The 22310-nt window shown below is 52.8% G+C and overlaps 2 protein-coding genes across 19 annotated transcripts in view; one reads left to right on the top strand and one right to left on the bottom strand.

Moving 5' to 3' along the window:
• Positions 1 to 917: 917 nt before the first annotated feature.
• Positions 918 to 15029, bottom strand: SPAG4 (sperm associated antigen 4). Of its 8 annotated transcripts, XM_047852389.1 has the most exons (13): positions 9325 to 9385; positions 5801 to 6026; positions 5167 to 5271; positions 4813 to 4879; positions 4534 to 4595; positions 4277 to 4320; positions 3933 to 3958; positions 3703 to 3811; positions 3374 to 3449; positions 3091 to 3206; positions 2585 to 2752; positions 1968 to 2057; positions 918 to 1855 (listed from the first exon to the last, which is right to left on the bottom strand). In XM_047852389.1, exons 2-13 carry the CDS (start codon positions 5871 to 5873, stop codon positions 1706 to 1708), a joined length of 1086 nt encoding a protein of 361 aa, XP_047708345.1. In that variant the 5' UTR covers positions 5874 to 6026; positions 9325 to 9385; the 3' UTR covers positions 918 to 1705. The 8 variants fall into 8 exon arrangements, with proteins under 8 accessions (XP_047708345.1, XP_047708342.1, XP_047708341.1 ...); XM_047852386.1 differs by lacking the exon at positions 9325 to 9385 and adding an exon at positions 14885 to 15029 and having other exon boundaries at positions 4277 to 4595; XM_047852385.1 differs by having other exon boundaries at positions 4277 to 4595; positions 9325 to 9386.
• LOC125161958 (fer-1-like protein 4) overlaps positions 9430 to 22310 on the top strand; it is a 33679-nt gene continuing 20798 nt past the window's right edge. For 8 of the 11 annotated variants that reach the window (XR_007150829.1, XR_007150830.1, XM_047852359.1 and 5 more), the window contains exons 1-21: positions 9430 to 9589; positions 9852 to 9907; positions 10282 to 10370; positions 10471 to 10570; positions 11707 to 11798; positions 11994 to 12035; positions 12319 to 12483; positions 12987 to 13047; positions 13174 to 13305; positions 13568 to 13630; positions 13711 to 13795; positions 14015 to 14174; positions 14295 to 14478; positions 14556 to 14742; positions 15349 to 15707; positions 16015 to 16123; positions 16315 to 16489; positions 16601 to 16721; positions 17147 to 17247; positions 21774 to 21861; positions 21935 to 22051. Coding sequence is in view for 9 of the 11 variants with exons in the window: in XM_047852359.1 (XP_047708315.1) it covers positions 9511 to 9589; positions 9852 to 9907; positions 10282 to 10370; positions 10471 to 10570; positions 11707 to 11798; positions 11994 to 12035; positions 12319 to 12483; positions 12987 to 13047; positions 13174 to 13305; positions 13568 to 13630; positions 13711 to 13795; positions 14015 to 14174; positions 14295 to 14478; positions 14556 to 14742; positions 15349 to 15707; positions 16015 to 16123; positions 16315 to 16489; positions 16601 to 16721; positions 17147 to 17247; positions 21774 to 21861; positions 21935 to 22051 (2565 nt within the window). In the remaining 2 variants the exon portion in view is untranslated. Of the gene's footprint in view, positions 9590 to 9851; positions 9908 to 10281; positions 10371 to 10470; positions 10571 to 11706; positions 11799 to 11993; positions 12036 to 12304; positions 12484 to 12986; positions 13048 to 13173; positions 13306 to 13567; positions 13631 to 13710; positions 13796 to 14014; positions 14185 to 14294; positions 14479 to 14555; positions 14743 to 15348; positions 15708 to 16014; positions 16124 to 16314; positions 16490 to 16600; positions 16722 to 17146; positions 17248 to 21773; positions 21862 to 21934; positions 22052 to 22310 lie in introns of those variants that run through there. The other 3 variants (XM_047852363.1, XM_047852365.1, XM_047852367.1) reach the window with 3 other exon arrangements.

The raw sequence follows: 22310 nt of genomic DNA on the forward strand, positions 1-22310 counted from the left end.
CTTTGAGAGCACTCAGAGTAATTTAAATTACAAAAGTAACAAATACCCTGAGGGGCGCTGACTCTTGATTTCGGCTCAGGTAGTGATCTCAGGGTTCATGAGTTCACCCCATGTGGGGCTTCAGGCTGACCATGTGGAGCCTGCCTGGAATTCTCTCTCTCTCACTTTCTCTCCCCCGCCTCTCTCTCTCTCTCCCTCTCTCCCTCTCTCTCTCCCTCTCCTTCTCCCTCTGCCCCTCCCAAGTGCTGTCTCCCTCTCTCTCAAAATAAATAAAATTTTTAATACCCTGAAAATTTAAACAAATGGATATATGGGGTGCCTGGGTGGCTCAGTCGGTTAAGCAGCCGACTTCGGCTCAGGTCATGATCTCGCGGTCCGTGAGTTCGAGCCCCACGTCGGGCTCTGGGCTGACAGCTCAGAGCCTGGAGCCTGCTTCAGATTCTATGTCTCCCTCTCTCTCTGCCCCTCCCCTGTTCATGCTCTGTCTCTCTCTGTCTCAAAAAATAAACGTTAAATAAATGGATATGTGCTTCACCCTCACACATACTCATGCATTCCACTTGCATGCATTGCACATGCATTACACCTAGAGGTGTAACCAGTGTTCATAGTCTGTGTGTATATTCTTCCAAAACATGAACACACTGGGAAGGATCCTAACAACCAAGGTGTTGCATGTTCCTTTGCTCATGCTGGTCCCCCTTTTTTTTAATTTTTTTTTTCAACGTTTATTTATTTTGGGGACAGAGAGAGACAGAGCATGAACGGGGGAGGGGCAGAGAGAAAGGGAGACACAGAATCGGAAACAGGCTCCAGGCTCTGAGCCATCAGCCCAGAGCCCGACGCGGGGCTCGAACTCACGGACCGCGAGATCGTGACCTGGCTGAAGTCGGACGCTTAACCGACTGCGCCACCCAGGCGCCCCATGGTCCCCCTTTTTTAATCTAGCCAGGCATAACTCATTAATCTTTTGAAGACTGTCTCCTCCCATCTTTTATTCTTCCAATTCTGATTGGACTCCTAGTATAAAGAATTCTTGAATCAATAAATGAATTGTCCTGTTTCCTGGAGCACTCTCCCCTACCGGGCTCCCTGAGGGCAGGGACAGATTGAACACTAGACTGCCTGTGCCTAGCAGTAAAGACAAACTGAGTAGGGGTACCAGGCCTGCATCTACTCTCAGATGCTTCCTAGAGGTTCTCAGGTCTCCTTAGTTTTTGAGTGTTAACCTAAAAAAAGTAGTTAACCTCTCCACCTGCACTTGGCAGGAGTTGAGGGGACTTTCCCAGAGGTTGGGGGTAGGAATTGAGCTGTACAAACATGGCTTCAGGCTGACTGGCAGCTCTGAGTTAAAGAGGGTGGCCTCTGGGGGAAGGTAGATTTGAATCCTGTGCCACTGTTCCTCACTAACTGTATGTTCTTGAGCATTCCCTGACCTGAGTGGTTTCCCCTTCCACGGTTGTGAGGATTAGTTAGACGATGTGTAAAATATCCAGAGCACCATCTCTTGCATGTGGTAAGCACTCCATAAACATGAGCTGCTGCTACTGTATTGATCTGAACTTCTCCAATAAGAGGGCGCATTGGAAAGTAGACTCCCCCAACTAATAGGCCAAAGGCAACCAGATTTCCCCCAAGAAACACCTCATTATGATTCCAGCTTCTTTCAGCACAGACCTGCACTCTACTCCAACAATCAGCATGTTTAATGGAGTTCCCCCGTGGCACTGTCCCCTGCTCCCTCTGAAGTTCGCATGCCATGGGCTCGGACTCGATACAAGCATGTGAAACGGGGGTGGCCCCAGTTGCTTAGAATCTGGATCTTCACCTTGGGAAAGGCAGTTGGGGGGTCATTCTGGGGAGACAAATGGATCATGCCAAGGCCTGCTGTCCCAAGGGCTGCCTTCCTCCCCAATCTTCCCTCACTGTCTTATTCCTTTAGCACCCTCACCCCCAGAGACACACACCTGTAGGTGGAAAGTCTGAATCTCTGATTTCTCCACATCGAAGGTGAATTTCCCCAAGAAAACTTCAGTCTCATCATCAACCTGGAGGCCCTGGTAGGTGAAGAGTGAGCGGGGGGGGGGGGGGGGGGGGGGACAGTGAGGCACAGGTGGAAGAGGGAGAAAGCAACTTTATTGAGGACCTACTATGGTGTGCAATAGCTGCACTCTCTCCTTTATTTTTTGGTTTTAGGATAGTGTAGTGTGGAATGTGGGCTCCAAGAAACCAGGTTGCAAAGTTTAGTCTGGCCAATTGTTAGCTGTGTGATCTTGGCAAATAAGATTGCCTTTCTGATCATTACTTTTCTCATCAGTGATGGGGGAGATGAGGGCACTTCATAGGTTGTTGAGTGGGTGCAAGATGATCCATGTAAAGTACTCAGTACAGAATAAAGGCTCAATAAAGCCATAACTAAAGTTTGGATATGGTTATAATTATTTATAACCTGTAGGCCTGAGAGGCGAGTGGTAGTATCTCCATTATGTAGATGAGCAAGCGAAGACTCAGTGACACCAATTTTCATGACTGGTGCTTACTAGGCAAAATCCGCCCCACCTCCCGTAGCCCTAGCCTCACTCACATAGACTGCGAAGTCGCGGGGGGCGCTGTTGGCTCCCCCGGTGTGTGCCACACTGGGCGGTGGGTGCTGCAGGGTGATGTCGCTCAGTTGCACGCGACCCGGTAGCCGGATTACCACCTGACCCTGGTCGCCCTCAAAAGCCCAGCAATTCCCAGGGAACACATCTGGCTGCAGGCGAGCAGGTAGATCTTCAGAACCCACGGACCCAGCGACTGCGACCCTTCCCAGCCTGGGCATTGGTTCTGATAGGCCCCGCCCTCAGCTCAACCCCTCCATCGGCCCCGCCCAGTCCTCCACCCGGGTCTATACGCAGCCAGATCCTGTCCCGTGTCCCAGTCCCTCGCACCGCCAGGCCCCGCCTCCAGCCGGGCCCATCCTCCCTCAGGCATGGCCCCGCCCATCACCACGCCCTCAGCTCAGCCGCGTCCCACCTCCAGCGAGCTGTTGAGTCTTTTCCCCAGCAACCCGTCCCTTGCCCCGTTCCGGGATCCAAGTTCCAGGCCCACCTCCAGGATAACTGTTGGCGGCCGAGCGTAGTTCCAGAAGCTGAAGCGATTCCAGAAGTAGGCAGTGTTCGCATCCTCATAGTCGTGTGATGTCTTCTCTAGGTCGATGGAGGCCCCTGGAGCAGGGAGAAGCAATCATTCAGGCTCCCGGGCCTGACCGACAGCTGGGGCAGAGTCTCTAAGGTCGGTCTCTTCGGACCGGTCATGTGCGTAGGTCCGTGTCAAGTTCTCCGTCTCTTCCCGTGTCTCTGAGTCTCAGTCTCGCAGTGTCTCTGGGTCTTACCCACAGAGCTCAGCGCATAGTCAGGTTTCCTCACAAAGTCTTCATTCAACCTCTGGAATACGAGCTTGGCCACTCTCTGAAAAGAGGGAGGGCAGGGCCTGGAGGGACGGAGCTAGCGGGCAGGTTTACAGGGAGGCAAAGTTCTGGGGCTAGGTTCTCTGCTATAGACTTTGTGGGTCCTGGGAGAAACTCCGAAGTAGGGACTCCGGGGCGGGGTTTACGGCTCGCTACCCAGGGAGCGGCGCTCCGCAGGGGGCTTCCGAGGTGGGCTGAGCGGCGGGCCGAGACACGGGGCGGTGCGCTGGACAGCCGCGGGCTGCGGGGCTCACCTCGCTGTTGGCTGCGCGAACGCTGGACACCTCCTTGTGTAGTTTATCCAGCTGGGCCTGGAGCTGCTGCAGCTGCTGCCCCTGGGAGCGCACGCGCTCGTGGTACTCGCTGCAGGCGGGAGGTCGGCACGGGTGGGGTTGGCTCCGGGTCCCCCTGGGCGCTTCCCGTAAGGCCCCGCACAGAAGCACCTTTGAGCCCCCTAATTCCCCACCCCAGGTGCCCCTTTCACCTTAGAGTCAGCATCTCCTTAGGTTCCTATGGAGGGAGGGAGGCACAAAAGACAGCACAGCTCAGTCCCACCCACTCCCTTCTCCCACTTCAGCCTGGGAGCAGCCGGACTCAAAGTGCCTTCTTTTTGAGGACTGTCCCCACCCCCCGACCTGCCAGGACCTCTCAGAGACCACCAGCCGCCTCTGGGCACAATCCCTCAGGGATCTGTCTATATCCAGCCTTTCCTTAGGATTAGACCCTCCAGCACTTGTCCCCCTCCCACCAGGCCAGGGGACCCACAAAACCTCCAGATTCACGCACCCTGCCATGCACCCACCCTAGGATACAGACGCCCTGACTCACATTCTCCAAAGGAGGGACCAGATACAGCAGCCCCCACCAGAGTGCTGGGGAAAGAGGGGTAGTCTCAGGGGGAGCCAAGGGAGAGGGTTTCCTTGGCATAAAGGGACAGTGAGGAGAGAAAAGCCTTGAGGGGGCTCTGAAGGGGACTGTGAGCAGTTGAAGGTGCTCAGGGTGCTGAGGGATACAGGAGAAAATGTGCCGGGTTTGGCTCCAAAAGATCCAGGGCGGGGGCCCCAGGGGATTCGCCACCCTCTCACCTGCCAGAAAGAGGCTCAGCAGTGACAGGGCCGTGAGCAGGAAGCGGATGGAACAGACCTCCCTGAAGAACCGGAGGGAAGCTGAGGACCCAGACCCTCGTGAGCCCCACAGCCCCCACACCAAGGTACTAGACCCAGCTCCCGCCAACAGGACTCAGCCAGATCTGAGTCAGACTCAACAGCCAGATCTGAGTCAGAGTCAAGCTTTTGCTGGCCCGGCTCTGCTCCCTATCCCCTCCAAAAAGCAGTCCCTGGAGCTCCCCATTCCCTCCCTCTGACCTGTACACAATGACCAGCACGTCTCCTACCAGGGACAACAACACGCTCAGCACCCGAAGCAGCAGGCCTGGGGAGAGGAGAGGGGCCTCAGAGGGGGAAGAGGTGAAGAAGGGCTCGGTAAGTGTGGGGTTCGAGGTTCAGAAGAGGCTCAGGAAGAGGGGAGTGGGCTAGGAGCATTAGATGGGGGCACGGAGAATGAGTTCAGGCTCAGAGAAGGTGGATCGGGCTCAGGGAAGGGGCTGGAGACTGACATGGGCCAAGGACTCAAAACGAACAGGGTCTCAGAAATGAGAACCGGAGTTCAGAGAGGGGAGCTGGAAGGTCAGAGGGTTTCCGGGCTGATCTGGCCCGTACTCAAGAAGCTCTTGGACACGCGCGGTGGAGGCATCTCCTGCCTCAGATCCAGGGTCGGGAGAAGGTCGAACTGCTCCTCAGAGACTACGGGAGAGCCAGCCGGTTCTGCGGGAGCCCAAGGGCGCCATTGGGGCCTTGCGCAAGGCAGGTCCACTCTTTCCGCGGGACCAGGCCGCAGGTTCCCCAGCCCAGAAGCGGGGCAGCACCCCCCCCCAACCGGCATTGGTCCCACTGCATGCACACCCCAGGTGTGCTCAGCACTCTGAGCCCGCCCCTCTGGGATGCTCGGTCAAGACATCGGTCCCCTGGCCAAACGGAGGCCCCGCCCCCAGACAAGTGTTGGTGCTGCCCCATTTCTCTGGTAGCCACTTATGTTAACACCAAGGCCGCCCTTTCTCAGTGTTGTCCAATCAAAACTTTCCCCGCCCCTTCCCAGGACCGTCCATCACACCTAGATCCCGCCCCTTAGGGAATTTTATTTGGTGTCTCCCCGCTTCACCCCACAGGCCCCGCCCCTTAGGAGGTGCCCAGATATTTATCCCCATTCCGTTCCAAGCCCCGCCCCTTATGCCCTGCCCCCTCCCTCAGCACTCCCGGGTTCGACCCCGCCCGCACCCGAGGCCCCGCCCCTCACGGTTGCCGCGCCACAGGCGGTCGGCCCTTTGTGGCTCCGAGGCGCAGGCTTCTGCCGAGGGCTTCCAGCGCATGTGGTTCCTCCAGGCACTCCTGCGCTCAAGACGGGCTCACCGCAGCTCGAGCCCCGGGCTCTTCTGCCCTCAGGCTCCCCGGGCCCCGGCCCAGCTGACCGGTGCCCGCTGCTGTCCCCCGAGGTGACGCTCACTGAGCTGTTGCTGTTGTCGCTGTAGAAGTTGGGCGTGCGCTTATGCGGGGACGCCGCCGAGCCCGGGCGGGGGCTCCGCCGCATCCTGACCCCGGGGCACCCTGTCACGGACACCAAAGTCGCCGCCGCAGCTGCCAAGGCTCTCGGCCCTCCTTCAGCCAATGTGCGCCGCGGAGACCTCACGGACCCTGCGTGCAGCCGGCGGGCCCCCCAGCGGGATCTAACCTCCTCTGTTATCTGGGCCCGGCTGCTGACGTCATAAAGGAGCCCGTGATCTCTACGGAACTCCCTGACGATGCGTCACAGAGCTAGTCGTGACGTCCCTGGGAGCCTGGCAGTCTCATTCTTTCCCATGTTAAAGCAAGTGATGACGTCACATCACTTCCCAGAACTTCCTATCTTCTGCACTTGGCGTGAAAGAATTTCTATCCCCCTTCCTGCTTTTTCTCCTCAGCTCATATCACCAACATGCTATATATTTTACTTATATATTTCTTCATTGCCTATCACACCCACTAGAACATAAAAATTTATGAAAGCAGGTATTTTTGTTTTGTTCACTAGTATATACCCAGTACCTAGATAGGCCTAATGAATGAATGTCACCCAGGGCACATCTAAGAAAATACTCAGTTTCTTTTGCTCTGCAAACCCTTCAGGCCCCTCTTTTCATTCTTGTCATCAGGCTAGGAAACTCTGACCTTAGGATCCGTGGTTCCCTCTCCCAGACCCATATTCACCAAAGGTCTGTGGGCTAAGACTTCATTCAGTATGCACCAAACACCATACCCACACTCAAACCAACCATCTGAGATACTGAAAATGCAATGAGGAATCACAGAAAGTCACAGACAGGAGACCAGAGTTCCCAGAACTCCTGCAACAGAATAGAAATTCAGGTTTCCAGGTACAATTTAAGAATCTACTTTAGCATTTCTTGAGTGGGTGCAGGAACGTGCATTTTTAACAACCACATGTGTGATCCTCATTAAGGACCACACTTTGATGGGGCACCTGGGTGGCGCAGTCGGTTAAGCGTCTGACTTCAGCCAGGTCACGATCTCGCGGTCTGTGAGTTCGAGCCCCGCGTCGGGCTCTGGGCTGATGGCTCAGAGCCTGGAGCCTGTTTCCGATTCTGTCTCCCTCTCTCTCTGCCCCTCCCCCGTTCATGCTCTGTCTCTCTCTGTCCCAAAAATAAATGTTGAAAAAAAAATTTTTTTTTAAAGGACCACACTTTGAAAAGCAATGCAGAGGGGCGCCTGGGTGGCTCAGTCGGTTAAGCCTCCGACTTCAGCTCAGGTCACGATCTCGCGGTCCGTGAGTTCGAGCCCTACAGGTCATGATCTCGCGATCTCGGGGTCCTGCGGGGCTCTGGGCTGATGGCTCAGAGCCTGGAGCCTGCTTCTGATTCTGTGTCTCCCTCTGTCTCTCTGTCTCAAAAATAAATAAACGTTAAAAAAATTAAAAAAAAAAAAGAAAAGCAATGCAGAAATAAAGAAAGAGAAAGGAAGGAGGGAAGGAAGGAGGGAGGGAAGGAAGGAAGGAAGGAAGGAAGGAAGGAAGGAAAGTAATGCAGTGCATATGCACATTACATAGCTAGGCAAATAGGTCCAGAAAGGGGAAAGGACTTTCCAGAGACCACACAGTGCATGATAGAGATTAGAATTCCAAAATCCTGCCCTAGAGCCTAGTACTCTTTCTGCCATATCCCATCTTCTTTGGAATGTTAGGAAGTGAAGTGTCAGTTCTTAGGGGGGGTGGAGGGGGAGCAAGAACTTGCCAGGTTGTGTTCCTGCCCAGAAGGGGAGGTGCCTGCATTAGTTTCCAGAAGGTGTGGCTTCAATACCTTGCTTGATTAGATGTCACAGAGTTCAGGGGTAAAGGGAGGGAAAGGCCAGGGCACTGTGAACTAAGAATTCTGGTCCCCCTTTTGGACTCCTTTGGATCTCAGTGCCCCCATACATCAGCGGAGGAGGGGAAGCCCTCCTCCAACATCTGGAATCTTGAGGTCTAACCTGGACCTTGCTTAGAAACAGAACAATCTATGCCTGTTTGTCTGGTGTTTTATAGACCTCAAAACTCAATTGAGCAGCTAACACCTGGGACACAGAACAGGGCTTTCCAACCCCACTATTGAGTTGAAGAAGCTGAAGCACAAGGAGGCATCATGTCTGGCTTAAGGCCACACAGCAAGACCTAGCTCCTCTGATGGTCTAAATTTTATGTCTGCTGCCACTTAATACATTCCTCGTACACAGGTCAAAATGACAAATCACAGGTCCCAAAACACACCCTGCATTCCTTCCCACTGCCTGGATGTCCTTCTCTGCTCAACTCCTGTCCTTAAAGTCCATTTTATTTCTTTTATTATTTCTTTTTTAAAGTAGGCTCCATGCCCAGTATGGGGCTTGAACTCATCACCCTGGATCAAGAGTCGTATGCTGTACCGACTGACCCAGACAGGTGCCCCCTCAAAGCCCATTTTAAGCACCTCTGGCTTCCCTCTTCTTGAGCTCCTGAGTCCTGACCCTTTCCTTCTCTGATGGGAATTACAGTCTTTCTAGGCCTTGTTTGATGTTGGAGTCCATGAAGCTACTGGAAGACAGAGAACATGTCCAATTCACTGCTGTGGCTGCACCCCTTCCCCCACAGGGTAGCATAGCACAAGTCCTACACATAGGAGGTGTTATTAAATAGAATAACTAAATAGATGGCCAGGATACACACTCAACACATAGTTACAATCACACATGGGTTCAAACTACCAAATACATTCATTCCTTCATTCAGTAAAAATACTGCGCATCTGTTTAAGGATATGGGAGGAGCTTAATGTGCAGCATGCACAATTACTCAATATTTTATAGGCAAGTTCAAGAGTTTGCAGACTCCCTGCAGCCTATCTATGTAAGACCCCAAGTTAAGGACCTATGTTTTCTGGTTAGGAAGTGTTTTGAATACCTGCTATGTGCAAGCTAGGGACACACATTCAACCACTCATTATTTCAAATGTGTTGAATGCCTGTAGTACTAATGCTGGGGGCTCGGGGATTCATTTATCAATCCGCCCATTTATTTAAAAAGTTTTTTGAGGGTCTACCATGCACCAGACCCTGAGCTTGGCATTGAGGACAGAGAGATGAAAAAGGAGCACCGTGAGACCCGTGCCCTTGAGGCCTCATTGGCTAGGGGGGACAAACTAGGGTCCTGTCTTTCCCCTTGGCTCCATCCCCACCCTATCCCAGCTCCCACTTCACAAGGGTGGAGGCTGAAGTTGGAAGAGGCAGGGAGGACAGAGCAGACCACAGCGACCTTACCTCCTTCTCTCAGTCCTTCAGCTCTCTCTTCACCCATGACCCCCCCAAGCCTGCCTGTGTGTTTGACTAAAGGGCAGGGATTGCTGAACTTGCTGGGTGAGTCCAGTGAGTCAGAGGCGATTCAGGTGAACAGGCAGGTTGGCAGGAGGGCAGACGGGCACAGGGAGAGCCAGTGGCCCTGGGACAATGGCTCTGATCGTGCGTGTGCGGCGACTGACGGGGCTGCCAGGCAGCCATGACCGACAAGTGAGGCTCAGCTTTCGGGGTGAGGCTTGTAGGGGTGCTCTAAGGATTTTTGCAACTGGGGGGCTCCCATTCCTCCTCCTTAGGCCCCCCAATCCAGTGCCTAGGCATCTCTCCAGCCTGTCTCTTCTCTCCTCTAGCCCATTTCTCTGCCTCTTTCCCCTCCATCTACTACCTTTCTCCATGGGTAAGCCCAGCCCAGGGGGACTGGACCCTGTGCTGGGTGTGTATATGTGTGATTTGTGGGAAGGGGCTGATAACTGACTAGTTTTGATTCTGAGCAGGCTTCACCCAGAAAACAAGGAAAATTCACTGTGGTCAAGAAGCAGATATTGGTGAGGTGAGTGGGGTTGGGTCCTGGATAGGGAGACATTGATCTGTGCTCATGTAAGTCCCTCCTCAGATGAGTTGGGGGGCATATTCCTGGTTTTGGGGGGCTGTGTTCTCAGGAAGTGGGGTTAGTCTCTCAGGCTTGAGAAGACAAGACTGGGGGGATTAGTTCTTGATTGGTAGTTACCCTCAGATCAGTCCTAGTTTGCAGTCAATCCTGTGTTGGGGGGAGGTGTTGTTCCAGGTTTGGGACATTGGTCATCAAGTTAGCTCCAACTTTGGAGGGTTGGATCCTATCTCCTGGATCCTAATCTAGGATAGGCTCTGGATTGGGGGTCAGGGTAAGTCCAGCATTGTGTGTCACAAGATTCCTCTTATCTCCAGCTGTTCCACTGGCCACACTACGGGGCTCCGCTGGCTGCGGAATGTCTGTCTGTGCAGGTGGTTAACTGCAGCCGTGTGTTCAGCCCCAGGTGAGTAGGCCTGGGGAAGCCAAGGATGCAGGTGGGGCTGGACATGGTAAGAGGGGATATTCCCCTAGGTCATTCTTTTACCCCCATGCCACATCCCCAGGTCTCTGGGGACCCTGGTGATCTCCCTGCAGCAGCTACAGCGTACTGGGCATTTGGTGCTACGGGAGGCCCTAGTGGATGAGAATCTGCGGGTATCCCCGGTGAGTCTCACCAGTCCTCAGCCTGCCACCCTCAAGCCTGAGTGTCCTTCTAGATAAGAGAGTTCCATTTTTCAGAGAGGAAAACCCAGATCCAGACAGGAGTGGTAACAAGGCCTCCCAGACAGGGCTTCTTTCATTGTAGCCCCTGCCTTAGTCTCACATGGGCCAAGAGCCATTCTGTGCTGCTCCCTACCCGGTACAGACTCAGTTCTTGTGGGAGGCAGAGATGAACCTGACTCAATTTTCCTGGTGTTTCATGGAGGGTCATCTAACCTGGTAGGAATGGACCTGGGTTCAAATCTCAGATCCACCATTTCCCTACTGATAACCTGAACAAGTTATTTAGCTTCACCAAACTGTTTCCTCATTTACCTTATATGGAGTCATAGGAAATGTTGAACTTTTCAATCAGTCTGTTGTTTGTTGAGCTCTGATTATAAGCTGTGCCGTGTGTGTTGTGCTGGGCAATAAGGATTGAGTGGTGAGCAAAACCAGATAAGGATTTGCCCTCTTAGAGTTCTGTATCTAAAGAGAGAGGCAAATATTAAACAAATATTCACACTAATAAATGCAAAATCGTCACAGATGTGTGTTACAAAAGAGCTGGTAGGACCCTGGGAAAGGGTATAACCAAGGGATGTAACCTATATGGGGGTCAGCAAAAATTCCCTGAGGAAGTACTGGTTGAACTTGGAATGGAAGGATGACAGGAGTTAACTAAGTGGGAGGGGAGAAGGTTTCAGGCAGAAGAACTAGCATATGCAAAATCCCAGTGCTCTGAGAGAGCATAACTGGGGTGCAGGGCAGGAGCAGACCCCATATTAGATAGGACTGGAAAGGTTGGCAGGAGTCAGACCATGCAGAGCTATGAGGGCCACAGTAATGAATTTCCAAGAGCAACGAGAGAATTTTAGAGTCATGTTTGGCCTCTTCAAGAGGTAACATGCTCATGCTAAGTTTTTCATAGGTTGTAGTTAGTCAATATTATTAATGACCAGAGAGGAACCACAAAGTCACCACGGATGCAGGCTAGGAGGGTCTCTGTTTATAGGTGGAGTAAAAGGCATTGTCCTTGGACTTCTCTTAGCCCGAGACAGTTCAGGGGGCTCTAGGGCACATTGTGTGTCTGTTTTCAGATCCAGGTGGAACTTGACCTGAAGTATCAGCCCCCAGAGGGTGCAGCTGGAGCCTGGGCAGAGGAGGACTTTGGAGCATCCATCCAGGACAGGTACCCCACCTCTTGCCCCCTGCAATCTAAGCAAGGCCTGATTGTCCCAGCCCAGGTAGGCCTTGGGAAGGCAGAAGTGGTACCTAATTCCTCTCTGGATATGCTGGATGTGGTGACCCTTGGCCCTGTGCTGCCTGGGTTGCAGCTCTGTAGTCAAGCCTGGCCCCTCACTCCTTTCATTTATCCTCCTTCTAGCTCAGAGCTGATCATCCCCAACGTGGGCTTCCAGGAGCTGGAGTAAGTATGTGGGGATGGTCTGGGGTTACCAAGTCAGTCTTGGTTGGGATTTAGGAGTCAGTGATATGGGGTCAGTTGATGTATTGGATCAATTCCAGGGTGAGAAGTCAGTCCTAGAATCAGGGGTCAATTCCGGAATTAGGGATCCCAGATTAGGGGTCAGTCCTGGAAATAGTGGGGTCATCCTAAGGGTCAGAGGTCAGTCCTAGGGTCAGGGAAATCAAGGGTGCCCAGAGAGGAGGGACAGGTTCCAGACATGTCCCTTGAAGGCCTTTCCTATCAGGCCTGGGGAGGCCCGGCTGGAGCGGCAGGCAGTGGCATTGGGCCACAGGCTAGTTCGAGGCCTAGCTCAGCAGGACGATGAAGATGGTGAGCTGGAGCTGGAGCTGGATCTGGAGGATGAGCCTGATGTGGAGCTTTCTGGAGTTGTGTTCAGCCACCTCAGGAGGTAACTTGTACCCACACCTGCTCCCATACCCACCAGTGTGTCAACCTTAGGCGCTTATTCGTGTAGGCCCATGCTCATCCACACTCACAAACAGCCCCAGGGTATGGGTGAGGAGTGGATGTCCTGGAGTTAAGGCATAGACACTGCCACATTCGCACACACAGTTACACTGGCACACATAGAGCTTCTGGAGCCCATGTAGGGGACGAAAGCTTGAGGAGGGTAGGGAATTTTGTCTCTTTTGTTCACTGTAGTGTCCCAGGACCTAGCATAGTGTTTGTTGGTACATAGTAGGTGCCCAACAAATCTTTGTTGAATGAATGAATGGTTTCAGGGCTCCAGGAATGAGTCACATTCTGGGTGTAGGGTTGAGATGGATGTAAGACAGACTGGAAGGATTCAGAATCCAGAAGAGAGGAGATCTTATCCCTAGCACTGAGCAAAAGTACGTAGGTGATAGGGGAGAGGAAGTGAAGTGAGAGCTGACCTTGTACTTCTGGCAGTCGCACCCGGGGCCTGGCTCGAGGGGATCCTTTCCAGATGTCCAGAGCTCAGGACTTCCAGGTACCACTCTTCCTCTAGACCCTAGCCGTTGGTGAATACCACCCACTCTCCACACACGTGGTTCCCCTGCCCTCCTCCTTACTTGGCAGGGATGGCTTCCTTTTCTCCTCCTTCTGCACCCTTCAGGTAGGGGTTACAGTGCTGGAGGCCCAGAAGCTGGTTGGAGTCAACATTAACCCCTATGTGGCAGTGCGTGTGGGGGAGCAGCGCCGAGTGACCGCCACGCAACGCGGGACTAATTGCCCCTTCTACAACGAGGTGTGTGCGACCAAGGAAGAATGGGGCTTGACAAGAGAATGGGAAAGACCCAGCATGTACCCAGTCCGCAGAGGGGACGTGGCCTAGGTGGAATTGAGCAAGTGCCTGCGGTCAAGAGGGGCTTTATGAAGGAGAGGGTACAAAGAGGCGCCAGCAGGGGAAGGAGAGCGTTCTTTTTGCAAGAGGCAGGGGCCAGCTGGCGTGAACCCTTCGCATATTACCAATTTTCTTTCGCCTCTCTTGTTTCCTCACTTCAACCTAGTACTTCTTGTTCGAATTTCATGAGACCCGGCTTCACCTCCAAGACTTGCTGCTGGAGATCACGGTAAGGCGGGTAGGGATGAGGGGTTTCCGCCAGAGAACGGAGGATATCGAAGCTCCAAAACTAACACCATTTTCCCCCAGGCTTTCCATTCGCAGGCCCTCCCCTTTATGGCCTCCCAGATAGGCACCTTCAGGATGGACCTGGGCATTATCTTCGACCAGCCAGGTAGCGAACCCTCTCCTGCTTTAGACTCATCTGCACCAAGGGGAACTGACCCTCCGGGCACTGATCCCTAGATACTAACTTCGGAGAGAGAAGCCTCTTGGGAAGGTGGACTTCCATGTACTGCCTCTCCTCCCTACCGAGTCCGACACGAATGCGGGTCAGTGCAGCCCGCCGGTCTCCTCTGACCCGTGGCCTGCCCCTCCGCCCCTCCGCCCCCAGATGGCCACTTCTACCAGAAATGGGCTCCGCTGCACGACCCTCGGGACACCCGCGCTGGGACCAAAGGCTTCGTCAAAGTCACTTTGTCCGTGCGGGCGCGCGGGGATCTGCCTCCTCCGCTACCAGCCCCGGGGCCAGGTCACAGTTCGGACATCGAGAAGTGAGCTGGGGTGAGGGTGGGGGTAAGAATAAGACCGGGCGTGGCCTCCGGGACGCCGTAGCGGGGGTGGTGAAGCCCGACACCGCGGCGTTCCGCGGCCTCAGCGCCCCACTCCCTTAGGAACCTGCTCCTGCCACGCGGGGTGCCGGCCGCGAGGCCGTGGGCGCGGCTGCGCGTGCGCGTGTACCGGGCCGAGGGGCTGCCCGCGCTGCGCCCGGGGCTGCTAGGCAGTCTGGCCCGCGCCCTGCAGGACCAGCGCGTCCTCATGGACCCCTACGTGCGCGTGTCTTTCCTGGGGCAGCAGGTAAGTCCCTCCCGTCCCCACTCGGCCGAGGCGCGGGCCCCGGTGCCGTGCTGACCCCACTCCGCCGCGGCCCCCAGGGCGAGACGTCTGTGCGCGGCGAGGCGGCGGCGCCCGAGTGGAACGAGCAGCTGAGCTTCGTGGAGCTCTTCCCGCCGCTGACGCGCGGCCTCCGTCTGCAGCTGCGGGACGACGCACCCTTGGTCGATATGGCCGTCGCCACGCACGTGCTAGACCTGAGGCAGATCTCACACCCGGGCCGCGCGGGTGAGCGCCTGCGGCCAGCGCTTGCTGCCTCCGCCTGGTCCTGCCCGTCCTGGGTCCCTCCCCTGGCCGCAAACTCCAGCCCTGCTATCCCGCTCCGCCGCTCCACCCAGCACCAAGCCGTCCCCGCCCTTCGGGGCCTCACCTGTCGTCCCCAGACTACAAACCCCACTCTCGGTTTGCCTCTGTTGACAAAATTCTACGGACAGCCGCATATCCAGTAGCCGCGCCAGCTGTGCTCTCCCTGAAGATTTGCACGCAGAGAAAATAAACCCACTCACATCTTGCGTTCACCCCGCCCCTCACGGGATCACCTATAGCTCCGCCCCAATCGTGACTCCACCCCCAGAACTCGGGCTTCGGCAGTAGAGCTACGGGTTGTTTGTCCCAAGGGCCTTTGGCAGCTGGGGTAGATTAGATGTGCTCTCGGGTTTTGGTCCGTAGCTGTCGGTCCGCAGCTGTTCTCAGACTTCCCTCTCAGAGCTGCCAAAGCCCAATCCGACTCCCTGCCCCCTTGGACTTGCAGGAGATAAGAGTATGCTGCATAGACTGACCTAGTACCCATCTGCCCCGTGCTTCCCTCCAAAACGCTGTTCTTGTCCCCCACAGCGGGGTTTAACCCCACTTTCGGCCCGGCATGGGTGCCTCTCTATGGCTCTCCCCCCAGTGGGGGACTCCGGGATGGTCTTCAAAGTCTCAATGAAGGACTTGGCCAAGGCATTTGGTTCCGCGGCCGCCTGCTGGTTGCTGTGTCCATGGAAGTATCGGAAGGGAGAGCTGAACCTGAGCCTCCCCAGGCCCCACAGGGGCCCAGATTGTCCAGGCTCATGAGAAAGAAGAAGAAAGCCAGGGGGGGCCAGACCCCAACCGGGATCCCACAGCACCTGGATGCCAGTCCCAGTGGTGATGGTCCTGAGATTCCTGGTGCCATGGAGGTGGAGGTGGAGGACTTGCTGCCTCTGCCAGAGGTGGGAGCTGGGGTTTTAGCAAAGGGAGGGGGTCACTCTCAGCTCTGGAGTAACTGGCTCTCTGGCGTTAAACACAGGGGTGGAGTCTGAATTTCTGGGCCTGGATAAAGAATGCAGTGTGTGTATACATGTGCTCTTGTGTATATACATATGGGGGGGGGGGGGGCTGAGCACTGAGAGGTAGGATACTTGTAGTGGTATTTCTAGGTCTTGGTTGCAGTCTTTCTATCAGCATTGTGGCCAAGCAAAGTTTGGATTGCAACCTGGGTGGGTGGGGGCTGACTGCCGTCTGACCCTCCTTCCTCAGAATGCCCTGGCGCCCTTGCAAGATTTCCTGCTCTTCGGTGTGCTTTTTGAGGCCACGATGATTGACCCTGCCTTGGCCTCCCAGCCCATCAGCTTTGAGATCTCTATCGGTGTGTGGCCTAGCTGAACCCCTGAGGGTCATGGGTTTAAGGGTGGGGATTCTTGTTCCAGACTTAGGCCCCTGGAAGGGAAATTGACCTTCAGTAAGGGGTGGGCTCTGGCTTTTATTGAGGCAGAGTTAGTTTGAAGGAGGGGTCAGACCCTAAGCTGGGTTCCCCCTGACCCTTGCTGCTCTGGGCAGGTCGTGCAGGCCGCCTGGAGGAGCAATTGGGCCCAAGGGCCAGGGCTGGGGAGGGAGCGGAGGGCAAGGCTGAGGAGGCACAGCCTCTGCTGGAGACGGAAATGGGAGCCGGGCTAGTGTTGGAGGAGGAGCTAGGGACCCCTGCTCAGCGGCCTGAGCCCATGGATGGCAATGGGTGAGTACTCCTGGTGTCTGGAAGGAGGGTGTTGGGAGATCCTCAGTGGCCCAGGACTGCCCCTCGCAGCCTCTGCTCTTCTACCCCCCACCCCCCACCCCTCTGGTACAGGCCGTATTTCTGCTTGCCCCTGCGTCACCGAAAGCCATGTGTGCACGTGTGGAGCCGCTGGGAAGATCACACGTGGCGCCTGCAGAGCACTAACTGTGTGCGGAAAGTGGCCGAGAGGCTGGTGAGAGCGAGGCGGGTGCCCATAGGGAGAGGCTGGGATGTCGGGAAGACTGTGGCCTTTGAAAGGAGCTCTGGAGCGAGGCTAATAGGTAGAGCACCTGGGAGCCAGCATGCCCTAGGTGCAGGGCTAAAGAGCCAAAGAGCTCCAGTGGAACAGAGGAGACCAGAAATTGTGGGAAGACAGGGCTTCAGAATTGATACACCCAGAAAGGGGCCAGGTGAAGGCCATGGGTAGAGCTACTGGGGGCCCAGCCCCACTGCCGTGGAGCTGGTAGAGAAAAAGATGGAACCATGACCTGGATGGAGCTGAAGAAGCCCTGGGCATGGAAGTGCGGCAGTGAGTGGGAGAGGCTCTGGAGTGGGGATGTGGTCTAAAAGAGGGAGTCTGCAACCCTTTGACTCTGACCCTCTGGCCCTGTCGCGCAGGACCAGGGGCTGCAGGAGGTTGAGACTCTGCAGCGCAGGCCGGGGCCTGTTGCCTGCACACGGCTCAAGCAGGCGCTGGAAGAGTTGGTGGCAGGGAGCAGGTGAGCTGGGAGCCTCAGCCTCACTGCTGTGGGGCTTCGTGTCAAACTCCAGGGTGAGGGAAACTCGTGGTGGCTGTTTGGAGCCAGGGTGGCTGGAGGCTGCGTTTGCTCCACTCTTCACAGGAGAATAAGGAGATGACGATCCCCATCAAGGGAGCGTCATAGAAACTATTGGGGGTTAGGCCACTCCCCTCCAGTAAACTCCCTTCCAGCTAATCTCCCCTCCTACTTCATGGAGAACATAGAAGCTTCACCTTCCTCCAGCAAGTCTACCACCTTGCCAGCTTCTGCACCCATCTGCTCACCTTCCCTTTTGCTATAGTGGAGGAAGGGTCCCTGCTTCCACAGTCATGGCTGTGATCTTGATTTCATCTCTCATCTACGGAGGAACTAGCTCTGCAATTGTCCACTTTCTCTCCTGCAGCATCAACTGGTCCCTAGTTACCAGGTCATTACTGTAACCATGTAAACTTGTTCTAATGACTTCCATCTTTGACCTTCACTGCCCTGAATTCCATAACCTGCTCCCTGCTCCAAGTACTTGGGTCTTTTTCTTTTTTCTTTCTTTCTTTCTTTCTTTCTTTCTTTCTTTCTTTCTTTCTTTCTTTCTTCTTTCTCTTTCCTTCTTTCTTTCATGTTTATTTATTTATTCTGAGAGAGAGAGAGAGAGCAAGAGATCATGCGAGTGCTCTGGGGAGGGGCAGAGAGAAAGGGAGAGAGAGAGAATTCCAAGTAGGCTCCATGCTGTCAGCACAGAGCCCCACGCAGGGCTTGATCCCACAAACTGTGAGATCATGACCTGAGCCGAAACCAAGAGTTGGACGCTTAACCGAGTCACCCAGGCACCCCATAAGTGTTTTTCTGATCCTCTTCTCAAAAGAGTTATTAATCCATTTATTCAATAATATTTATGGCACTTACTATGCCAGACACTGTTTTAGGTGCAGAAATAACAGTGAAAAAGCATTCTTTTTTTTTTAAGTTTATTTATTTATTTTGACAGAGACAGAGCAAGCAAAGGAGGGGCAGAGAAAGTGGGGGAGAGAGAATCCCAAGCAGGCTCCACGCTGTCAGCACAGAGCCCAATGCAGGGCTCAAATAACAAACTGTGAGATCATGACCTGATCTGAAACCAAGAGCCAGACGCTTAATTGACTGAGCCCCCAGGTGCCCAGTGAAAAAGCATTCTTGCCCACAAAAATTCCTGAAACTTATATTCTGGTGGGGGATAGTGTGGAGGTTGGATAGAAATAAGTAATAAACATAATAAGGAAGAAATATAAGAATTATGATAAGGATAGTGTTAGGGAGAAAATAAAGCTAGGAAATATTAGAGGTGTTGCAATTTTAGAAAGGGTGGCAAAGAGGGGCCACTATGAAGTTGATATGAAGAAGTTGAAGGAGCAAGCTGTATCTGTAAGGGTGTTCCAGACAGAAGGGATAGCATGTGCAAAGGCACTGTGGTAAATATGCCTGGTGTGTTTGAGGAGGAGGAAGGGAACCAGTGTGACTCTAGCACAGTGAGGAGAGTAGATGAGGCTGCAGTGTGTGTGGGGAAAGGAAGATAATGGTGGGGAGAGGCATGTGGAAACCTCAATTGCCATTGTAATGACTGTCCGTGGCTTCTTCTCTGATTTACTTGAAGAGCCACTGAAGGTTTTGAAAGGAGAAGGGAAGGGATGTGCTCTGACTTATCCTTTAAAAAGGTCAGTGGGGAAGGGATGATATAAGAGAGGAAGCAAAGAGATTACTAAATAGGACATTGTAATAATCCAGGTGACCAATATTGATGAATCTAATTTAGGGTGGTTGCAGTGGACATAGAATGACATGAATGGATTCAAGAGCAATTTGTACTTTGAACGTGACAACTCAGGACTTGTGAATAGAAGGTATAGGGGATGAGGAAAAATGTACAAGAAGGAGTCATGAATGACCCTCAAGATCTTGGCTTGCACAACTGTGTAGATGGTGCTATTTACTGAGCTATGGAAAGCAAGAGAAGGAGGAGGTCTGATGGCAGCGAAGGGAATATCAGAAGCTCATTTTGGGGTATGTTAACTTTGAGATTTCTATTAGACTTATAAGCAGATGTGTCTGTTAGGCTGTTAGCTGTATGAGTTGAGGTCTGGGGAGACTTCTAGGCTGGAAATGAAAAACTGGGAGCTGTAAATACATAGATGGAGCTGGATATGACTGTCTAGGAAGCAGAGAAAAGAGAAACTGAGGGAAGCCTGAGTGGCTCAGTCGGTTAAGCATCCAACTTTGGCTCAGGTCATGATTTCATGGTTCATGGGTTCCAGCCCTGTGTTAGGCTCTGTGCTGACAGCTCAGAGCCTGGAGCCTGTTTCGGATTCTGTGACTCCTTCTCTCTCTGCCCCTCCCCTGCTCGTTTTCTGTTTCCCTCTCTGTCTCTCAAAAATAAATAAACGTTAAAAATATATATATTAAAAAAAAAGAGAGAGAGAAACCGAGGATCTGGAGAGCTCCAGCATGTGGAGGTCGGATGAGAGGAGGACTCAGGCAAGGGACTGCTTGTAGGTGGTCACTTTTCTGTCCCCATATTTCAGCCTCTCAGTGTGAGCAGATGCACTTGACCCCACACTCCTTCTTGAAAGACTCTGCTGTTGACTTCTATGCCTCTGGTTTTCCTTCTGCTTCCCTTGCTGTTCTTTCTCTTCCACTTGCTCCTTGTCTCTTCTTGACCTCTACATATTCTAAAGGTTCATGTGATTATGTTCCAGCGCTTTATTCTAAAGCTCTTTTCTCTGTCTACGTTCTCTACATTTGTTCCACAAGAGCTACCACCCTTAATCCAGTTTAATTCCTTGTTTGACTTTCTATATAGTGCCATTAAACTGTTTTTCTTTTCACTTTACTGAAATGATTTTATGACTGAAATTATCCTTTGGCAGGGAAATTTCAATGGAAGATTTGTCTGTGTCATATTTTGCTATGTATAGTTTTGGCCAGTGTGGTTTTCTTTTTGGCTATTATTCTACCAGATCCAATTTCCCTAAATCTCATCTTGTGGACCTAAATCTTATCAAGAAGATTTGATTCAGTTTTATTTTATGTTGGTTATTTCTACCCATAGAAGCCTTGGAGCAAAGAGCAATTACTAAGCCAAAAGTGTAACCTCTGGAAGCAGTATTGGATGAAAAATCCTTGGAGTCATTTATTTTCTATCTTTTTGAAAATTTCCATAATAAAAACTTAAGAAATAACCATAGGTCATAAAGGGCCCAAAATATTATGTCTCAAAAATCATTTTAATTTACCCAGAAAATATTTTTTCAGCATCGATTAGGTGCCAGGGCCTGGGGGTACAAGTGGTAATCAAAATGAAGTCCCTGCCTTAGGGACTTTCTATTACTTTTTATTTTGAGACACAGATAAAGCAGAATATGAGAATGGAGAAAGTGGCGGGGGCTGTTTAGAAGGGATGACCAGGGAAGATCTGAGAGGAGGTAACATTTGAGTAGAGACCTGAATGAAGAAGGGAAGTGAGCCATGCGAAGATCTAGGGACCGAACATTCTAGCAGAGGGAGCAGCTAATACAAAGGCCTCGAGGTGGTGATGGGCTGGGTGTATTCACGGAGGAGCAGAAAGGCCAGTGTGATGTGATGGTTGGATTGTGCATGAGGGGAGAGGAATGTTTGATGAGGATAGGGGAGATAAAGGGAGCCTGATTATGTAGGGCTTTCTTAAAAATGCTGTTGTTTGAGATGAGAAACCTCTAGAGAGGAGTGAAATGGTCTGGAAAAGCATTGAAAATATCTCTCTGGATGCCATATTGAGAATATTCATGGGGAGAGTAGGAAAGGAGCATAGTAAGACCAGCTAGGAAGCTGCTGCAATAGTTCTAGGCTTGGACTAGGATGGTCCTGGAAAAGGAGAAAAGTGGTCAGATGCTGAACATATTTTGAAGATGGAGCCTGAACAATATGCCGGTGGATTGATGTGGAATAGGAAGGAAAGAAAGAGTAGTGAAGGATGTCTCTGAAGTTTTAAAGTAAAACAGATTTTGGCAGGGGAGAGGTGTGTGTGGGGGCGGTAATTGGAAATTATGCACTTGGTTTGGGCATGTAATGTTTGAGCTACCATTAGTTAATGTTGGGACTATAAAGCCCATCTGAGCCTTTAGTGTTCATTGGAATCCCTCAGAACCAGCATGCAGATTCTAGCAGCAGGTTTGGGTCAGGGCGGAGATTCTGCATTTCTAACTAGGTGATACCACTGCTGTTGGTCCTGGGCCAGCTTTGAGTAGCCAGGGCAGTAGATAGTTACATAGTAGTGCCTTCTGGGGCTCCAAAGTGAGGCTGGCCTCTATGCAGTTGGGAGTGGTCCATGTACAGACGCCATCCTTGGCTTAGGAAAGGGACGTCTTTGAGAACATGACTGACAGGAGCTGTGAGGGAGTCTGGGAGGTGGTGGGAGGCCTGCTCTGAGGGAGGTGGTCCTCTAGGGGTCAGCGTTCCCTCCTCTGACTCCCACCTGCCATGCCCGCTCCTGCTCACTGCAGACAGTTTTGCCATGGTGCTGAGCGCAGGACAATGACCCGGCCCAATGCCCTGGATCGATGCCGAAGGAAACTGCTCGTGCACAGCCTGGTACGGTCTGGGGAAGGGGGATCAGGGGTACCTAGCTGGGGCCCTTCACTCATGTTTCTTCCTGCCCTTCCAGAACCTGTTGGCAAAGCAAGGACTGCGGCTTCTACGGGGTCTGAGACAGGGCAACGTGCAAGAGAAGGTGGCCTTGTCCAAGAAGCTCTTGGCCAAACTGCGCTTCCTGGCCCAGGAGGTAACACCTGGCCACCTATTTCCCTACCCTGCACACCCTGGTGGTGATGGTTGCACAACACTGGTTGATGCACAGCAATGTACTACTGAACTGTACACTTAAAAATGTTTGCAGAGGTAAGTTTTATGCAATGTGTATTTTACCACAATTAAAAAAAAAACAGGAAAAAAAAAAGAAGTCAGGTTGGACTTTGAGGTTGCCTGTGGGGCATCCAAGAGAGATATGTCTAGGAGGCAGGTGGCTCTATGGATCTGGGGTT

The sequence above is a fragment of the Prionailurus viverrinus genome, chromosome A3, assembly GCF_022837055.1.
Source record: "Prionailurus viverrinus isolate Anna chromosome A3, UM_Priviv_1.0, whole genome shotgun sequence".
NCBI classification, from domain to species: domain Eukaryota; kingdom Metazoa; phylum Chordata; class Mammalia; order Carnivora; family Felidae; genus Prionailurus; species Prionailurus viverrinus.

What these genes read in the sequence shown, in the direction of transcription:
- SPAG4 (XM_047852381.1), bottom strand. Translation starts at nt 6,091, where the DNA reads ATGCGGCGGAGCCCCCGCCCGGGCTCGGCGGCGTCCCCGCATAAGCGC. An exon ending in CGTGAGGGGCGGGGCCTCGG is followed by an intron (nt 5,272 to 5,781) that starts GTGCGGGCGGGG and finishes GGGCTCCCGCAG; the next exon opens with AACCGGCTGGCTCTCCCGTA. An exon ending in CCCGCGACTTCGCAGTCTAT is followed by an intron (nt 2,058 to 2,584) that starts GTGAGTGAGGCT and finishes TTCACCTACCAG; the next exon opens with GGCCTCCAGGTTGATGATGA.